We start from the raw sequence: 14,348 nt of genomic DNA, 5'->3' as shown, positions 1-14,348 counted from the left end.
AGTGTGCATTTTTAGTGCTCTCTACATCATCATCAGTAGGCTTTCCTCATCCTTACCTGGCTCTGTATTGAACAGATTTCAAAAAAGAGCTGACTGGACTTAAACTTAAAGTGAAGTTGTTGTGCCCTCTAGTATTGCTCTTCTGTCTAGCAAATGTGACCCTTTTCTACAGTAAGCTCTTCTAAAGTAACTGTGCCAAAATGAGGTAGTTTCTCATACTGATACAGATCAGAAGCTTTTAAGCTTAACTGCTAATACCTTAGGTTATCAAAATGGTTATCAAAGCAAGCTGTTCATGCTGAATTAGTTTTCAGGTGTTTCTTGTTTGTTTTTTTTTGAATGTACCTGTTCAGTTGATTTTTTTCCCCTCCAGCTGTGAAAAGATAACAGCCTTTACTAAAGGAGTACGGGTACTTGCTTTAATTTCCAATATTGGAAAGAAAATGAAATACAGTGCATTTTATAATAAATTAACAAGTGTAGGGGCAGTCAGTCTTAGCCTTTGAGGCACTGAAGAGGAAATGAAATTAAAAAGCCATAGAAAACTGCCAGAAGATGTGGGCTAGATGATACCTAGCATAGGTTAGCTGACCAGCAGACATCTCTTGCAGGAACTTGTCAGCTTCAAGCTAGCTATTTGTGGTTTGTGTGTACATCCAGAAGGGGGTGGAAGAACTTCGTGGAAGCTGTACCTCAGAGATGTACACTACTTGCACTTCCAAGTGAAGTAGCACCAGTGCAAACTGCCAGCTCCCTGTTGGTGTTTCGCATCTGCAAAATTCTTGCTAAAGTACCAGCTGTTGGACGTACTGCTGATGCAATAATTAATTTCCTGTTTGTGTCCTAGTACCTCAGGCCAGTTGGTGTCTGTGTTGCTTTTGGACACTGTCATTTACTACCCTGTTTAGACTTCAAAGCTGAGTGAAGTTTGCTTGCATGATTCATGTGGTAACTGCAGGGAGAATTCAAGGAAAGTGGAGAGAGAAAGAAGCATAACCACAAGACGTTTCTGAAGGTGCCTGTTTGTCTGTGACAGTAACAGTTTACACTCAGATGTCAACTCTAAGATGAGAAGTTGAGGACACAGAAATGTCACTGCTATTTCTTGAAGTTTATGAACACTTGGTATTGTTTCAGGACTTCTTTGGGGTTGGTCGCTCAGACATTTACAGCCAGTCAGGAAGGGAAGGAGCAACCGCAGGTCCTTGGTGTTGCTGTCTTTACTGGCTCAGTCAGTGCTGATGCTGACAGCTTTTCTCAGCTATTCTCAGCCTTCTGGGTGTCGGTCTTTAGGATTTAAACCTTCCTGTGGTGACGTTTTCCCTCCTGGAATCTTTATGCTGCTACTAATTCTGTCCCACCAGTCCCACTGCTATTTTTTTCTACCTTTCTTACCTCTTTCTGGCCTTTCCACAGTTGGTTCTTGGCTGTCTGAGTCAAGGCTATTGAGCCGTTCTGTGTTTGCCTCTGGGACACAGGCAGCTAAACTTGGGAGCTTACAGCAGGGGTTCTGCATCGTGGGGAGGTGTCATCCTATCAAGAAACTAGAAGTGATTGTCTCTTTCTTCTAGAAGGTAAAAAAATGTGTTACTTCAGAAATTTCAGAAAAAGAATCCAGAATAAAAGGAATACTCTGGTTATTGTCATGTCCCATTCCTATGTTTAAGATCTTTGATAATTTTGACTATTTTTTCACCTTAATTTAAGGACTTGAAGGAAGAAAAAAACAGATTTTGTTAGTAATAGTAAATACATACAAATGTAGCTTCAACAATCTTTAATTACTTTTTTGAAAGCTAATTATATTTACAGTGTGTCACCGCTGCTTAAGACTAAAATGTGCATTTGAAAAACACATCTAGACAGAATTAATTAAAGTCTACTACTGCTGTACTTTGCACAGCTTGAGGAAATAACAGGAGCAGACAGACAATCTATAGTAATAGAGTTGTCTTGCAAAACAAAATGCCCTAAAAATAGCTTTATTATATGTTATAGTGAATAAGCATGTAAGCATAAAACGTACAGAATAAATGATATTTGCAAATTTTAGTACTTTATCAATTTAATAAATAATACTTTCTTCAAACAAACTAACAACAAAAAAAAACAACCCCACATTTACTGACCCTGTAAGTTTATCTTTCAACTTCTTAAACTAAAGGGGCGAAGTACAGGTAAGTGAACCAGTTACACTAAATTAACATGGAAATTTAAGATTCCTTTCAGCATAGACACCTTACAGACACACGGCTGTGCCTGCTATATACATTTCTTATAATTAAATGCAAGTTTATTTCTTAAGGTTATATTTATTTAATTCCAGTTTGATCTGCAAATCACGACCTCGAGATAATACTGTTCCTAAGTGGTATGAGAAGCCGTATCAATGGAATCAAGTAAGTGTAGAAATGCAATTTAAAAATAAATAAATATATGAAAATGGAGTACCCCAGTATACTTAGTTAAGTGGTCAAAGGTAGAATTTCCTTTGCAAGGAAGTCTTTTGAGCCTGAGGGTAAAAAAACAAAAACAAAAAACAAAAAAAAAAAAAAAAAAACAAAACAACAAAAAAAAAAAAGCATACTAAAATTGAAGATACTGAAAGCACTATAGGACTGAATTTTAGGCATAAAAACCGTTCTGCATGCATCTGCCTGCATCAAGAAGGTATTTTTGTAGTCTTTTTTTTGTGTACAGATGTTTAGCCTTTTCAAACAGAACACTATGATATTTGAGTTGAGCTTGTAGAGGCAGCTTTACCTTTGGAAGTTAAAATTTTGTATTCTTCCTATTAAATAGTTACAACATTAAAGATAAACTTTTCTTCAGGATTTATCTGGATGCATATTTTAGTTTGTTTTGGGTTGCTCTTTTTTCAGGTAATTTTTCCTCTTAAGCTGACAGATGTGCTATATTTTAGAATTGCTGTGATGGGATCAGAAGACAGTGTTCTTGAAATCTGGGAAGGTTAGAGCTGAGGAGTATAGCTTCCTACTCGTAGAAATCTGACCTTTCTTAAAGGGCCTCTGCAGGCCACTAGATTCCTTGTGTGGTTCTCATGATAAATGAGTGCATATTCTTAAGTAGAAGTGAGTGAGAAATTGCAGAGTGAAGGAATAAGAATTGCATATGCACCCTCCATGTCACTTTCTTACTCTAAGGCATGTAAATAAGGGATTTAGGTCTCTTTTGGAAAGACTGACAACAGTGGATAAACACCAAGGGCACATGTTTCCAGTAGGCATTCAGTAAGGGTCTAGAATGTGTCTTACTGTCTTAAGCCTAAGTATTTTTATATACAAATTGCTTTTTCTTTGGTATTGTCAAGATCCTCTCTTGCTCAGCTATGTTAGTGGTTAGCTTTTTGTAACGTGTTAATGGCTAAACCCTGTATCAGGATTGCATTCTAGTTTAAACAGTTTCAGGGCATTACTTATGTCATCATTTAACACACTATCTGTAATGCCCTGGAAATGATTGTGGCATAGAATTCTGATTCAGGCAAATCTTGAGATAAGAACTATTATTATAAAATGTCTTATGTTGAAATAGGTAACATACTGAAATGCCAGTATGATTTGAAACAGTCAAAGCCCTTAGTAAGTAGAACAAGGCAGTATTTTCCTTAACTGTGTTGTATAGGAAAGCATTTATTAGACTGAATTGTAACTTTGATCTGTTGTCTTCTGATTAGGTGGATTCACAGCATATCATTGACCAGTCAGAAAAGCATCAGGAAAGAGATGGCCTTTATCAGCTACATAAGCTTGTTGTGTTGAATGTTTAAGTATTGCTTGAAGTCCTTCAGAGGAAGAGGTATTACATGTAGTCTAAAAAATTGTGTTCTAGATAAGCCTTGGATGTTTGTTTTGCAAGACTGTTCCTTAAAATTAGTGTAAGTGTACTGAAGTAGAGCTTGATGTATGTTTGCTCTTTAAATCAAAAGTATGCTGACCTAGAGCAGATGGTTATTCATAAAACAAACTTACTTAAAGCAGGATGCAGTTTTCAATTTAATAATATTGCTGAGTAGGTGTATCACAATGGACATGAAAGACAAAGCAAACCTGGGTTTACTTGTTCCTTTTCTGTCTGAATGCTCATGAGTAATGGGTCGTGATTTTTTTTCTTTATTTTTCTTTGTCTAGTTTTCGTAGTTTCTGAAGTCATATAATGGTATTGTCTTTGTAAAAAAAAAGTCAAAGGAAGACAAAGATTTGGAGTATGTTCTGATCTGAAGTATAACTTTAGATACAATTTTTTATTTTTTTCATACAACAAAAATAATGTTTCCTTTTCCTGTACGGCAGAAGAATGCTTTTGAGTTACTGATTCATTATACCTTTGTTTCATCTTTTCAGCTTGTTTTTCTGATCCATGAGATCTTTAGTACTAAAAATGAGGTCAGTGGTTTCAGTGTTATATGTAGAACTGAAATGGGTTTGTCTGTTCTGTTGTGCAGTCATGCTTAATAAAAGTTAAATTTAGTTATTAATGGCGTGTGATTGCGTTCATGAAATACATGAATACAAAAGCAGTATATGGAAGAATATTCATCTTTTCTGTTTTAACTCAGTGATTTGAAGATCATGTAATACTTAGTCTTCTAGACAGAAACAATTGTCACAATTTAAAATTAAAAAAGGAAGCAGATTTGGGGAAAATGGGGTGATGATTAATTTAAAGAAATGATGTTAAGTTGTACTTAGAGTGAAAAGGAGCAGTTGTATATTAGGCAATTTCATTAGCTTATTTCCTCCTTTATTCAGTAACATTACTTCCTCAGATCCATTTTAGTAATTCCTGTGAATCATAAGCTATCATACTTTATAGTGAAATGGTTTAACAGATTTTCTTAACACACTGTTTCTTGGACAACAGTATTTCTCAACTGAGTGTTGTAAACAAATTGTGTTACATCTAAACACCCTTGGGGGTAAATGAAACACACAGAATGGCAAATCTTCACTCTGCCTACTAGTGATGGGAATTTCTGTAGGAAAAGGTAACTTTGTAATAACATCATGTATATCATAGATTTTGGAATTTCTTCAGAAGGAGTCTTCATAAGGAATACTGAAGTTGACAGAGGAACAGTATGTATTTACTATAATCAGATTTTTTAATCTATTGATAATGTGTTGTGCTCTCCTGGTTGATTCATGTGCATGTGCTGCCATCTGCTGGGGTTGTTAATGTGCTTGTTGCACTTTGAACTTCCACTTGCATGATGTAATTAATGCCTTCAGTAAAGAAGAGATCCTCTGTAATGGCTCGTGTCCAAATAAAACTGGTAAGTTTCTGCTCTTGTCCTTATAACAAGAAGAGTTAATAACTCCCCCCAGGCCAGTCCAGTAACCCATAATCTGCCATTAGTAACTTGATATGTGTGAACTTTTTTTTGGATTGGGGTATTTTTGTTTTGTTTTTAACTCTTCAGAGGTCCCAATTTTTATCTTAAGGTGCTCATGCTGTCAGAATGAGATTTCATTTGTCACTCTTCACTAGTAATCATTTATATTGTGTATTTCTTCCATCACTAAGTTCAAGGCAAAAACATTATTTGAATGTAAAGTATTGGTCTTATTAGCTAGTATTTTAATTCTTCACAGCCTTCAGTGGTAATGATAAAATGATTAATTTTGTTGATAGGTGCTTCTATCAATAAGTGCAAGTCTGAAGATGGACCTTCATTGTTAGTCATAATTTCACCCACAGCTGCAATGAAATCAAGTAGCAGTTATATTTTTAAATATATATATTTTTTGCCATTACACATTATTAATTTTGGAACTTAACTGCCATAGGCTGTGCTAGAAACAAAGCATATAAACAAGTACAGAAAATAATTGGAACTCCAGGGAAGGCAGATCCTTCAATAGGTGTTAGAAGTGAGGGACTCAAGCTCCCTACCCTACTGAATTCCAGAACTTGAGGAAATGCATTGGAGGAATGCCTAGTTTTTTGTCCTTTACCAAACGTTTTCTTTTGCCACATGTCAGGGTGAAGAATATTGTTTACTTATCCTTTTAAAGATTCCATAGTGAGTCAAACTAATTCTAAAAATTCCTTTTAAGATTGAAACCTCATCTTTTACTTTGGAATCAGCAATAGTAAAATTACATAGTAAGGATGAGCACTAGTGTAATAAGATGTCATTTAACAAAGTATACACACTAAATAGGGTTGGTCAGGATATGTAGTCTGTTCTTTGCCTTACTCTCTTCTATGGTCTCCTACTCCTGTTTATGCAGGATTCTCTAGTTAAAATGACACCAATAGATGTTCTCCGCACTCAGATTTTCTCTGTTAGGTGTAGAACTTTCAGATGCAGATATGTCATGCAAATACAAACAGTCCTTGCCAAAAGGACTCAAATTTGAACGTGAGGTGCAGTGGAATGCGATTATGGATAAATACAACTTAAAAATAATAATAAAAAAAAAAAAAGAAACCGTTGCTAGTTGCTACATGATTTATGACTTCTCATTTCTGTAAATTAGTATTTGAAAAGAATTTCAACTGTTGAAGAGTTTTAGCTGATAATAGATTTGGTAAACAGCCTAGATCTTTTAGTTTATACTGAAGACTTGCAGTTTTCATAGGTTGCTACTTATCCTGGTTACATCTGGATTAGAACATAGAAATGAGTTAGGCAGAAGACTTCTGCCTGCCAGGCAAAAAATAAAGACAACTTGGGGCACTTTTGGAACTGCAGTTCAATATATTAACTGTATGAAACATCTGACTCTTGAGTAAACTTGGCAAACCCAAAGTACAGTGATTAAAATGCTGAAACTGAGAGAGCATATGAATTTCTCTAAAAGAGTGACAGTGTCACGACAGACAGTGACGTGGAGTTTGGGAAATCGTTGGGCTGGAACTACTGTAGCCTCAATTTGAAGTCTGTCATGTTTGCCTGAGGCAATGATAACATTACTATCCCCAATGTAAGGAAAACAGTTTTCATAATCTATTTCTTTTAAGCTATTATGAACATTGTTGTCAGCCCAAGCCAGCTGATTGCATTCAGCCTCAGTACCCATCTTTGTTCTTCAAATGAGTATATTAATCGCTCCTTAGCAGTCAGATTATCTCTGTAATTTTTCCTGTATCCTTAAACAGTGCAGAGTAAGGTGGTTTCCAGAAAGGCAGGTTTTGAGAGGAGAGAGCAGGAAGGATATGAGCAGGATCTTAACCTAATGGCAGTGTTATGGGTTATGTATCAAAAATAATGATTCCAAACGTCTGCTAGCATTTTTGAGGAAAGCTGCTGTGTTTAAAACAAAACAAAACAAAAAAATAAAAAACAATGCATAGTCTAGACAATAGCAGCAATGGCAGAAGTACCTAGTGTGTTGAAAATGCCCAGACTTCAGTGTCATCTTCCATTTGCATTGAACAGATTGGGAGTATTTTTTTTTTTTTTTTCCCAAACACCTTTTTTAGCACTCAGTTTTAGACTGTGGAAAAATCATAGATATGGAGCTACTGGAGAACGGCCAGTGAAGAGACATGAAGATGATAAAGGGCTGGAGTGCCTCTTCTATGAGGAAAGGTTGAGAGAGCTGGGGCTGTTCAGTCTAGAGAAGAGAGGGCTCAAGGTGGATCTCACGTGAATGTATATCAACTGTCTGAAGGAGGGGTTTACAGAAGATGGAGCCAGGCTCTTTTCAGTGGTGCCCAGTGACCGGATGAGGTAATGGGCAGAAACTGGAACACAGAGGTGTTGTATCTGAGACTGGTTGGAACTGGACAGTCAACTGGAACTCTCCATTTTTGGGGATGCTCAGAAGCTGCGTATACATGTAGACCTGGGCAGCAGGGACATTGGCCCCTGTGATCTCCAGAACCTCAACCTTCAGTGATTGTGAAAAAGTTTTTGTTTGTTTTCCAAAAGCGTAGATAGGAAGGTCTGAAGCCACCTGTTACAGGTTACCAGAGAATTGTAGAAGATGATTTATGAACACAGGAGTGTTGAAGTAGGGGAAAACTATGTGAAATAAAGAACAGCAAGAAAGCAACTAGAATGTACGGCTTTCCTACCAAGCTGGTGGTTTTAAAAGGTGGTGAATGACAGCGGAAGGTAAGAAAATGTTTTTTTGGAGACTGACCATATAGTTAGGCTTCAAAATTTTTTGTTTTGTTTATCTCGCTTTGCAAATTATGCATTTTTAAGAGCCACCCCATAAAGAGCTTTGGTTGAGTTTCATAGGGGAAATGGGGAACAGAAATAAATATGCTGTGGATCTCTGGACAGGGAGACTGTTCCTAGTCACACAGTGCATGGAGTACCCAGAGTTCTTCCAAGCTCTGGCTTTGTTTTTGCTTGTTTGCAAAGTGTGGTTGAAAATGTAGTTCAAAACCTAAAATTTTATGTCTGTTGAGTATGCCAGCTGTTTTTCCAAGTACACAAATGACTAAAAGATCGAAGAAATACAATCTCTGGTTCCTAAGTTGTTTCTTTATAGTACTTGAGCACGTTCTCTACAGTTACTTTGGTATAATCATATTGTTCTGAACACTTCTACACAGGGAAAGAGAAAAGGATATCATTTTTTAAAAAAGTGACAAACCTTTCACAAAAAATGCGACAGTCACTCAGGTTTGATGTAGGGCATCAAGGACAGAAGTAATACTAGGCTTTAATATACCTGTAGGTGTGAAATCAAGCAATTTGAAATGAGCTTTTCCTTCCTTGTGGAAATTCAGCACTGAACTCAAAGCAGGGTTAGGATTTTCACGTGGTACTCCCCAAACAGTGTGACGGTAAGGACATGGGTGATTTAAATGAACCACGCAGATCTCCTGCTCAGACTGTGGACACTTGCAACATGGCAGTATATGCATTCTGCAGTGAGCGTCAACATAAAAATGAAGACGAACATTGGTGTCCATTTCAGAGGATTTATTTCCAAAGGAAGCAGGGCTGTCCTCTTTCATTTCCATCTGATTTTTATGAGGTACAGGTGAGTGCATATAACATGTTCAGAAATGTTGATCTTTTCAAGTGTGCTTATGCTTTTGTAGGCATCTGAGCTACCTATTTGTAAAGCTTGCTCATGTATTTTACGTGAGCTTTTGCTTACAGTGCAGACATATAGAGAGTTGAAAGTCAAAATGAATGTGATTGCTGCTGATGGCAGGTCTTAAAATAGTTATTGAAGCTACTACACTTGTGCAGCAGCTAATACAATTCTGTGGTAGTGCTACAGGATGAGGAGTATACAAGAGGGGAAGCCTGGGGTACTTGAGCACTTCCAGAAGACACATCAGGGCTTGTGTAGATAGATTTGTATGCTTGCTGAGTGATGCTTTCAACAAAAGGATGCAGATGGTAACAAAGTGATCCTAGGAACGGTTGTTTTGTAATACTGTGTTGTAAATGTTCGTATCACAGATGAGAATTAAAACAGAAAGGACTTGCACTCTTCTCTGTGCATGTGCCGGATAGTAAATTCAACTCGGAACTTGTCATGCTGCCAAAGGCATTCAGTGAAGACAACAGAATTATTAATACCGGTTTCTGTCTTCATTTTGTTGCTGCCAAATTTTCATTAAAATAATTTTACTACTTTTCAATTTATTTGAACTGAGATGGTCACTTTTTTTTTTTTCAGCTATAGCAACATCGATATTATGATTGTTTGACAACCATAAATCTAGGCATTTAGATCTTCTAGCGTGGTATTGCTTTATTCCTTTTTTTAATCTTATAGTAAGTATTGATGTGCAGTCAACTTCAGCTAGCTATCTTTTGGTAGAAGTTTTCTTAGTTCAGAATCACTTCAACAGCTAATTTTAATGTAGTCTGAACTAGTTCTTGTCTGAAGCAAATGAAAATCTGCTGTAAACTGTTCTGAAACATACAGAGATGATGGCTTATTGCTATAACACCTGCTGTAAAGAACAGAAAAGTATATATGGCTGTAGATTACAGTGTAAATTGTATCACGTTTCTTTTGTTCTTGGTAGTTTCTCCAAGTGCAAGAGGAATTACCTACACATCATAGTATATGCACCACTGCTTGATTAATGCAAAATGATAGTGGAAGAATCGGCCAAAGTTGCCAAGTATCCTGAGGTACTGGAAATGGTCTGCAGTTCTTCTTCACATTTATTTAGTGCTGGGGTAAACAGGAGTTATGTTGTATGCTTAAACTTTTGGGGGATTAGCAATTTATGGAATTGGAATCAAAAGGAACTTCGGGGCTCGCAAGGCTGTTAGTGCTGGCAGGCATTTACAGAAGGACCTTTGACATTTTCTTGCTTTGCAGTACTTTTTATGTGCTCTTTATAACTTGCAGAGGCGTACATTGCAGAGGAGTGTGGCTGCAGTGTGGGTTTCTGACTTTGTCAGGAAGAGATGTGATGCAGGAATTTTCTTGATTCAAGCAGGAATGGGGCAGTGTTGTACAAGAATCTTGACCATGTGGTCCAGGTTTCCAGGTTACTAGATGGAAAAATATGAGTATCTCCTGAGAAGCAATCTGGACTGTTTTATTTATGCAATTCTGAATTGTGGCAGTGACTACTTAAACATCAACTAGTGATTAAAAAAGCAAAACCCTCTAACTAGACACATCCATTATTGAAAACTATGCTAAACACCCTAACAGTTGCAATTAAACATAACTTTTAAAAACTCCAGCAAATCTAGAACCCAGCTAGTTGATAAAAAGTACAAACTGATACTATCAGCTATTGTATGCTCCATTTCCTCAGTGGGGCAGATCACACACACGTGCTTTATTAACTAGCTGGCATTTGTTCCCTTATCCTAGTTGTATGCCTGGATGATTTTTATTTCTTTTTTCTAAAGCCTTAAAAACAAAAGTTTATCTTGCTAGCAGTCTCTGGGATTCTGCAGTCATGAGTCCTCTGACTCATGCTGCATGGTGCTCATGTGCCCTGTTTGCTTTCTTCTGGTTTTATTTTAGTTCTTGATGCCAAGCCACTTATGTTACCTTGCCTAAAGCTATATACAGCCTGTACCTTTGCCAGTGCCTACAGCCTACTGCTAGATTGTACTCTTGACTATTAGGATCTGTTGCAAACTCAAACCTAGAAGCTTCTCCTTACTGAGTCATTTGAGCACTGCTCTATACTATGTCTCAATTGGTTAGAAAAAAAAAATAAAAACAGAATAATTCTGTTGAGTATTTCGAGCAGAATGCCTGTTGTCTTCCAGTCTGAAGACCTAAAATTTTGTTTTGGACTAGGAATTGTTTTAGGACCTATAATAGGGCCATAATAGGATTCAGCTAGGACCTGTCGGAAAGTTTGCTTACATGCCTTAAGCTGCAGTAAGGGCTGAGAGCTGGAAGCGTTGAACTAGGTCAGTATTAGGTGTGATATGATGTGTGGAAAGAGATCTGTTAATGTGTTTTTTGTTTGTTTTGATACCAATTGCAGTTTCTTTAAGGAGCTACCAGCTATTAGCTTGGTTTAGAATGTAATTGGTTGTGTTGAACTTGACAGAATTTGTTGGCCCATTTGCTCAGCCCGTCCAGATCCCTCTAAATGGTAGCACAACTCTCTGGTGAATCAGCCATTCCCCATGTTGGGTTGTTGACCACCTTGTTGCGGGTGCTCTCTGCCTGATTGTCTGGCTCGTTAATAAAGATGTTGAGCAGTATTGGTGTCGTTACTGACCACTGGGGTACATAACTAGTAACCAGACTCCAGCTGGACATCGTGCAGCTGATGACAACCCTTGAAACTTGGCAGTTCAGTTTTCAGTGTCTCCCTGCTTACTTAGCATCCTCACTTTGTCTATTAGAGTGTTTAGGAGGACAGTGTCAAGACACAGTAAAAAAAAAAAAAAAAAAAAAAAAAAAAAAACAGCATCCACAGTAGAAGGCAATCAGGTTGATCAAGCATGATACGTGGAATACATGGAAGGGAATATTTTTTGTGTAACGAATCAGCCATTCACAGAGAAGATTTACATAAGGTCAAAGCTCTCTTAGTTACTTAATACATGAAAAATAATTATTGTGTTTATGGTCCAAAGATGTATAAAGAATTTTTTTGAAGGCTTCATTATTTTTGAGGTATGATATAGTTAGTTTACAGTAGTCATGGTGATCGTTTAACGTACTACATGTTAACCAGAGCTGCTGGGATGACTTCAGGAAGAATATTTGCTGGGCTTGCTCTTCTGACAGTTTTTCATCTGTCCTGTACTTACATAAATCACTTACTGAGATGCAACAAAAGAAGAACTTCTAAATCATTGGATTGTACACACAGAGATCACTGTAATTGTAGTTGAGAGTCCAGCTGAGCAACTAGTATCTTCCTTCCCAGAATTTAGCAGTCTGCCATTTTGCCATTGTTAGGCAGGTGGGAACAGCTAATGGTGTATTTTTGTTTCTATGTACCAGGGGTACAAGAAGGCGATCGTTTTGGAAGATACATATTTCACATTTAAATACTTGAACTGAAGGCCAAGTCCGAGCTCTGCTGAGGAATGACTGTTACTTGCCTCAATCAAATATCCAGAGTATTATTTTGTATTATATGCTGTTCTGTATACAGTGAATGACATGAAATGTGCTCACATTTTCATTGGTGAAGACTGTGGTTGTTGTGTTATTGCTGCATTTTTGGAATATCTTAAGGCTACAGAATAAGTTGCAATGATACACAATGCCACACTAGAATTACAGAATCACGGAATCATTAAGGTCGGAAAAGACCTCTAAGATCATCAGCTCCAACCATCACCCTGCCACCAATGTTACCCACTAAGCCATGTCCCTAAGCACCACGTCCAACCTTTCCTTGAACACCCCCAGGGACGGTGACTCCACCACCTCCCTGGGCAACCCATCCCAATGCCTGACTGCTCTTTCTGAGCAGAAATGTCTCCTCATTTCCAACCTGAACCTCCCCTGGCACCACTTGAGGCCATTCCCTCTAGTCCTATCACTGGTTACCTGTGAGAAGAGACCGACCCCCAGCTCCCCACAGCTTCCTTTCAGGCAGCTGTAGAGGGCAATAAGGTGTCCCCTGTGCCTCCTTTTCCAGACACAACAACTTCAGCTCCCTCAGCCACTCCGAACAGGACTTGTGCTCCAGGCCCTTCACCAGCTTCATAGCCCTTCTCTGGACACATTCAACAGCTATTCAAATGCACGCTGTATTGTACTCTAATGATCTTTTACGTGTAGTTTTTCTTTACTGATAGGTGGCCAAATGCAAGTATTTCTCAATCTATTCATCTTTGCATATCAAATGATACTTTTAAGTGTTGTACATAGTAACATCGTTTATTTGACAGTTTGACAGCACCCATTTACTTTATTCAGGCTATTGAGCAACCCTCAGGTATTAATGACTTTTAGTGCATCGAAGCTGACAAACTAGAAATATCTGTCCTCAAGTGAACATTCTGCTCAACTATCTTGACTCCTGAGCTTTTTGCTGTTGGGCTTCTGCTATGTTGTCAAGATTGAGATGATAGAACTCATTATGCTGGACATTTAAAACTGTTCAAGTATGAAGCAATAGGTTGTGTCAAAGACAGATATGGTGCTACTCCGCTGAGGAATACAGTTCAGCTAACTTGTATAAAGGCAAAATGGGGGATTGTTTATTTCCTCTACAAGACTGCAGTAGAGAGAATAAATTGACAGGATACAGTTTTCAGTTTCAGCTTGTCACAGGTCACTGTAGCTACTGAAAACCAGAAGGAGGTGGCAGACCAATGGCATTGCCCACTACAGGTACACTAGTTTCAAAGAAGTTGTGTATGTTCTTTGGCCAACTTAAAAGCTTCTGTAAAGATGATAGTATTTTTGTCTCCAAGTCAATTAACATACTAAAGCTTTTAGTGAATGGCCATAGCTCTAGGAACCTGTAATATCTGATGTGATTCCTTTGCGAAAGTGAATGACATTGATGGGACAACTCAGCTATTAGATTTGCCTTTCTGGACAGCACAGTCCAGACCTGCAAGATTCTCTTTCTGTCATCCCCTTTTTCATTAAAGCAAAAAAAAAAAAAAAAAAGGGGGGGGGGGGCAAAGAAAAAACCACCACCAACAACAATGCTTACAAACTCAAAACCTGTGTTTTGTTCTTTTGTTGTAAATAATCATTTTGTTGAGCTACTGAAAGTGTTGAAATAGAACTTTCTCTTCCAAGAATTTGTTTTGCCACCCTGTTAGGTAATATTCTGTTACTTGTGGCATTTCAGAAAAATGCATCTGTTGCAACACTCAGAGCACCCAAATTTTTTTTCTGCTACTGTCGGCATCGTTTATTTAGGTTTGGGTGTTATTCCTCTGTATTCTTTAAATTGTTTCTGTGGAACTGGTTCCTAGTCATCCATCCTCC

The 14,348-nt window shown here is 37.7% G+C and overlaps 1 protein-coding gene across 1 annotated transcript in view; it reads left to right on the top strand.

Moving 5' to 3' along the window:
• TDRD9 (tudor domain containing 9) overlaps nt 1-4,438 on the top strand; it is a 64,668-nt gene extending 60,230 nt beyond the window's left edge. The window contains exons 35-36 of the mRNA XM_032189357.1: nt 2,327-2,399; nt 3,698-4,438. Of these exons, the coding sequence (XP_032045248.1) occupies nt 2,327-2,399; nt 3,698-3,790 (166 nt within the window). The 3' untranslated portion in view covers nt 3,791-4,438. The remainder of the gene's footprint in view (nt 1-2,326; nt 2,400-3,697) is intronic.
• Nucleotides 4,439-14,348: the final 9,910 nt, after the last annotated feature.

This window comes from Aythya fuligula, chromosome 5 (assembly GCF_009819795.1).
Source record: "Aythya fuligula isolate bAytFul2 chromosome 5, bAytFul2.pri, whole genome shotgun sequence".
In the NCBI taxonomy this organism is placed as follows: domain Eukaryota; kingdom Metazoa; phylum Chordata; class Aves; order Anseriformes; family Anatidae; genus Aythya; species Aythya fuligula.
Note: the sequence above shows the minus strand (reverse complement) of the source record. Positions and strands in the feature narration are given on the sequence as shown.